This window comes from Drosophila ficusphila, unplaced genomic scaffold (genome assembly GCF_018152265.1).
Source record: "Drosophila ficusphila isolate 14025-0441.05 unplaced genomic scaffold, ASM1815226v1 contig_414, whole genome shotgun sequence".
In the NCBI taxonomy this organism is placed as follows: Eukaryota; Metazoa; Arthropoda; class Insecta; order Diptera; family Drosophilidae; genus Drosophila; species Drosophila ficusphila.
In genome coordinates, this window is record NW_025064328.1 from 13,337,674 (window position 1) to 13,343,673 (window position 6,000).

At 39.4% G+C, this 6,000-nt stretch overlaps 1 protein-coding gene across 1 annotated transcript; it reads right to left on the reverse strand.

The window, feature by feature from the left end:
* Positions 1 to 3,888: 3,888 nt before the first annotated feature.
* Positions 3,889 to 5,248, reverse strand: LOC108090792 (serine/threonine-protein phosphatase alpha-3 isoform). The gene has a single exon (XM_017189639.2). It carries the CDS (start codon positions 5,085 to 5,087, stop codon positions 4,113 to 4,115), a length of 975 nt encoding a protein of 324 aa, XP_017045128.1. The 5' UTR covers positions 5,088 to 5,248; the 3' UTR covers positions 3,889 to 4,112.
* Positions 5,249 to 6,000: the final 752 nt, after the last annotated feature.

The window sequence follows — 6,000 nt, forward strand, 5'->3', positions numbered from 1 at the left end:
TATTGAGAAAGTACTGGATGTTCTGTAGTTATACTATTTATTATTACTTAAGCAATGCTTCTTTTTAAAAATTAAAAAAAGAGAACACAATTAGCATTATTTTTCTGTGTGCACTGGGGTGCTCCTCTAATAAATGTTTTTCAATTTTCATTGTGGTTAGTAATTTCTTGGGTTGCTCATCATGCAAGACCATTGTTGTTGTCTGCGGCTTTTCGGTGAAAATAAAGGAAGCAGTGGGGAAAAATGCTTTATCATCGACTGGAGGCCAAGGCCTGAGGTTCGCCTTTGTTGGCTTATTGAGCCATAACTGCAACTTTGTTTGTTCTTTCTCTCGTTACAATTTTTTCTGTGGTTTTCCTTATTTTTTTGCTGATTAATCATGCTTTTTTATGTGGGGTTAGCTGCCAGCTGTTCTTATCCAGCGGTGAAAGTGGCTTGAGTTTGGTTTTCTTATATTTTGATAACTGAATTAACGTATTTGGGAAAATAAATTGAAAGTACCTTAAAGTGGTCAAGTTAATGAGATGTTTGTTTAAGGAAAATAAGATTAAGTTTCCTTAGTCTAATTATACAATTTCGTTTACATACGTTTTAATGGCTTCATTATTATGGCCAATTCAGGATTAAGAACTAACATATTTGTTTTCTATTCAAATCTGAAAACCGTTAAATTTAATTAATTTAACCCAATCGGATACAATTAATTTTGAGTTACCTGCACTTTTTACTGTTTTGTTAGTAACCTCCCAGATGTTCTGTTAATATCAGAACTTATCATCATCTGGCAGCATTTTTCTATAATATCCTTTACTTTTTTCCCCCAGCAACCAATTGCCAAAGTCATCATTTTTCACGGTATGCCAAAGGCACCCGCTTTTCCTGTCAAAAAATGTTTTTTTTTTATTTTTTAAATTTCCTCCCAAAAAAAAGGGAATAGAGAGGTGACCAAGCTAATGCCGTGTCCTACCATTATAATTTGAACGTTTTATTTTGTGCTGTCTCACCGAAGCACAAATGTTATAAATCATTCGGCTGGGCATATTTTTAATAGAGTTGTTACTTGTGTTTTCATTTTGTTTACCTTTTTTGGCCTTTTTTAGGGGTCGATTGTGGTTGATTTTTCTGTGTCAATTAAATGCCAGGCTAGTTTGCAATTTTGAAAAGGGTCTTGTGTCTGTAATCTTTTAATTAGCAAACATAACTCTTTTTGCGGCCCTTTTAACCTTATCTCTATTTCTTTTTTACAGGTGAGTGAACTTTTCTGAGGGATAACAAGCCAGTTAAATAATTCGAGTAAGAGAACTTTATAATCAAGCGTAGAGCAGAGAAAAAGAAAATCGTTTGTTGGCAAAGTCAAATCAAGTGAAAATCTTTTCACACCCAGAGATACAATAGAATGGGGGCGATTTCGGATAGGGGGGGAAATCCTTGTTCTTCCGCCTCAGTCTTCACTTTCGCCCGGCAAACAAAGCGGTTTTTGTGTGTTTTGAGTGGCAAACCCGCAACAGACATTGACTTTCCACTGGTTTTGGCCCCCCTCCATCGACGGGATGCCCCGAAAAACTTTAAAGAACCGAAGAAAGGAACATTGTCATCATCATCATCATCATCATGCATCAGGCAGCCCAACATTTCCTTCCGCTTGTTATAGGAGGTTTTATTCGGGGATTTTCGTGGAAGGAGGCTGAAATATCTCCTTTTCGTTTTCTTTTTTTTTTGTTTGCTAGCGTCACATTTGACGCCCCAAAGAAAAAATGGGGGGATTAAAGGGTGTGAGGGTGGCAAAACTTGCGGTCGGAAGGGGTGGCTTTTTCGAGGGACTACTGTAACCGCCTCTTGGCATATGGTTAAGTTGGTTTTTCAAAGCTCCTCGTGATTGATGGTTCTTCTATAGTCCATGCCTAGTCCTTTTTTCCTCCCTTTTTCTTGGATTTTCATCTGCACCTGTTGTCACACCAGCAAACTGGAAAAGTTGCTGAAAAGTAAAGAAGAGGCTCGAAGATGTTCCCTGCGATAGGATGGTGCTCTATAAAAATGGAAAAGGCCGGTGGGAAATATCCCTTATAATGTATAATATTGCCATTTCCTGTTGGGTTTATTTTTTCCTCGGAAAATAGACCCCAAGGAAATGGAGATTATAGGTCTATTCTGGGGTGGTATAAAAGGGGCTTAGCTGAAAGAATTTATAATAATATTACCAGTGGAGATTTTAAAAATTAAATAACCGTATAATAGTATTTACAAAAACTTTTTTTTTAATATATCTACTACTAACTTAAAATGTTATCTGATATTTAAAATAGTTAAGTTTTGAATTGGCTGTAAGTTTCTATACTTTCTTTGACAATTTACCATTGATTCGGTTTGGAGCACCCTATTACCACCCTTTAAGACCTTTGGAAACTTTCCATATATTCGGCTTAACTTTCGCTTTTCCCCCACCCAGTTTTTCCCAGTCTTCCGATGGGCTACTCCTGACATGGAAAACATCTCTAAATCTCTAAACAAGCTGCGTCTCATTTCTCAGTTCTCGATTCTCTACTTCCGAGACTTGTACGTCAATGTCAAACTTTGACAGATGCCAGCCGGCAGAGAAAGGAGAAAGGAGCTGAGAAAAAAAAAACCGAAGCATGGATTTACTTTTATTTTATTACTGTCATTGTAGCTCACTCGCTTCTTCCAGGGAAAACCTTTGGGTCCAAGGTTGCGGGGGTGCCGAAGAAGGGGGGAAAGAGTGGGTGGATGGCTGATGGGTGGGTGGCTGGCATTGCCGTTATGTGGCTTTTGCGTAAGGATACAAGCTCCGCTCATGGCCATCGTTATCCCTTTGGCTGCTTTATCATCCATCTGTGTTCTCCGGCATTCTCCCTTCTTTGTTATCTGCTGTTTAGTCAGGCGGTTTCGGTGGGGGGAAACGGAGAAAGTCTTTCGTCCTGCTCCTTCGACTGGCAGCTTTTTGGCAAGTCGTAAATTAAAAATGGCTTAATATGTAAATCCTTGCAGCTTCATTCCTTCCGTCTCTTTCCAGCCGTCTAGCTCAGATTAGTTTTGTGGATATTTCAGCTTACGCCTGTCCCTGTCTTCCCATCCATATCTCTGCATCTTTTTCTCGGACACACTGCATCCATTGTGGGGTTAATGCTGCCGGGGTCCTTTCAACCCCCCACACATCTGCTTATTTGCTCGGTTGTTTTTGTTTTCCTTGGCTGTTGCGACACTGATATGCTTGTGTTGTCATTAGTCAACAGCATCGTATGGATATATGCAAGTGAATCTTCTTGTTGTCATGTTTGTTGCAAAATCAACTTTTGGGGAAACTTGGGTTCTTATAGAATTAAATTCAAATGGATGAGGGAAACTTTGGAAAATGAAATAGTTTGCACTCGCTTAATTCTTCTTTAATGAATTAAATTCACAAAACTATCCTTAATAATCTCGTTCTCTATATAGTTCAAGGTGGACGACCTTATCTATTTGTCACATAAGCTCCGCCCTTTCATTACCCTATAAATTAGCATTAATGGCTGCCCTGCATCATTCCAATTTTCCGAAATGGATTGCCATTAATTTATTCCCTTTGCAAATTGCAGTGTCATTTAATTTCTCTCCTTTTTTTCGTATTTTCCCCGCCAATTTGCATTTTTCCTGTGTATGAGTGTGCGTGCTGTAATGCATTTTAGTAATTATTTTAGCTGCTTTTCACTTTTGTTGAGGGCAGTCATTAACATTTGAACTGAGCGTTAGAAAGAGTGGACTGGGGAATTGTACGAAATTCTTTGCCATTATTTAATTGCCTTTATGACTTTACTAGATGGAAATTAATGAATATCATTTATCAAATTAATAAATATTACTTTTTACCCGACTGCACAAGAAGAAATCAAAGTGTTTTTTTTCATCCAATAATTTTTATTGAAATATTTTTTAATGCATTTTTCGATTAATTGTATTGTAATTGAGGCACTCAATTAGCAGTGGTAATAAATGAATCTCTTTAGCTTTGAAATCTGCAGAAGAGTACATTTGTAGTCATTTTTGTGTCAATATTGTTTGGTAATATTGCACTGGTTAATAAGACTTTAGGGTTGAAAAAACTTTACAAAGTTTTCTTTCTAAACATACACTGACTTCGTAGGCCCATGGATAATTGGCCTCTGAATTCGAAACGTGCAGAGGAGATTCTTGTCAATACACAACATGGCGCCAGCATTATCGAACTCGCCGCAATAATTGGGTGCGGAAAAAATGGTGATCAGCTGGCGTTTCGCAAAGAACTCATAACCATCCTCGACGACTTGATGACCCCTGCAAATCATATTGAATCCGAAGCGGTGCAAAAACGCACCGACCACATCGGAGCCAAAAGTATAGCTAACGCCTCGCTCGTTTAGAGCCCAACCCATCTTGCGAAAATCCGGATCGGACCACAGGATATCGCATACCAATCCCGACTCTGGAATCTCCAAGGGCCTTTCAATTTTCATAATTTGTGACATGCTAAACAAATGGGGGCTCAGGCCTCCATGGCAACAGAAAATCGTTTTCTCAATGATCGCCGCCAGCGGCAAGCAATTGTAACAATCGACGAAAGTACGCCAAAGTTTAACCGTGAAGCGCCGCTTGCACTCATCGTAGAATCCGTAAAAGTGATTCAGGCTGGAACACTCGTGGTTTCCACGCAGTAAATAGAAGTTCTGTGGATGTCTGGCCTTGAGGGCCAGCAGAAGGGTCAATGTTTCGATCGACTGCTTGCCTCGGTCCACATAATCGCCCAGCAGCAGATAAACCGAGTCCGGGGGATAACCATTTGCATCAAAATACCTTAGCAGATTTATGTATTGCCCGTGAATATCACCCAGTAGATTGATCGGTGACGATAGCTCCAGTAAAGTCGGTTGCTCCAGCAAAGCTTCTCGGGCCCGTGCACAAACCATTTCGATTTCCCGGGTGGACAGCTGAAGCCCAGGATTAGGCTCTCCCAAAAGCCTTAATTTTGTAATAATCTGGTCCAGATTTAATCCCTCGTCGATCTTAAAACTACGGCTTTTCTGCACTCCTCCGACCTTATTGGTAAATTTCTTCAGCATCTTCACACGTGGAAATTCCTTTCAGCAATTTGGAATTTCGACGGGAATTTGGTTAAGTACCATTAAGTTTTTTTTTTTTGTAAGAGGTAATTTATTGTTTTTTTTTTGTTTTTTGTTTAATGTGATTGAGGTTTTCGGGTTTGTGGTTTTATTCATGGGTAAACAGACTTTTTAAACTGAAAAATATTTTGAAGCAAAGTAGTTTTAACTGCAGCACATTTTGGATATTTTATATATTACTGAAAAGATTATCATTTTTTTAGAGTACACTTATAACATTGCCTTCACATTTTCTTAAAAAATCTTGTCTAAACCAAAGCCATGATAAAGCCACATAACTGTCATTCAATCAACTAAATTTGAAGCACCAGCCGCTGCTAAACGTCCCCTCCCCCTGAAAAGCCCCACCCTTTAAATCCCCCTGCAAGTTCCCCCTCGCATTGTCAGTCCGCCCTTCATCTTTGTGTGAGCAATCGCATCCGTTGCTTTTATTTTTCAAATCAACATAATGGACACTTTGCCCGACGGCAACATCATACCGCCACCTCCCACCCCCCCATTTGGCCAACACCCCTCCGGCCATGTCCATGCATACATATAAAAAAAAATACAAAGGCAACTTCAGTTTTTGGGCTTTGACAGCTGACATAGAATGCAGAAAGCGAGCGACGCATTTTCGAGTGGGTGGGCCAATCCCCCCCCCTTTTCAACTGCCCCACACTCCTCAGCCTCTAGGGGTGGATCAAACCCCCAAACTCCCCGTTTTCCACAGTTCAGTCAGTTCTTAAGCCAAAACCTACCGCAGATGCAAATTTCTACGTTTAGTCCTTTTCTCCTAATGCAGTACAAATAAAAATTCCAAAGTTATTTATTCACAACATTTACATATATAAATAAATATTCATAAAAATAA

Excerpts from the sequence above, each read along its gene's own strand:
- LOC108090792 (XM_017189639.2), bottom strand. The coding sequence starts at position 5,087 with ATGCTGAAGAAATTTACCAATAAGGTCGGAGGAGTGCAGAAAAGCCGT.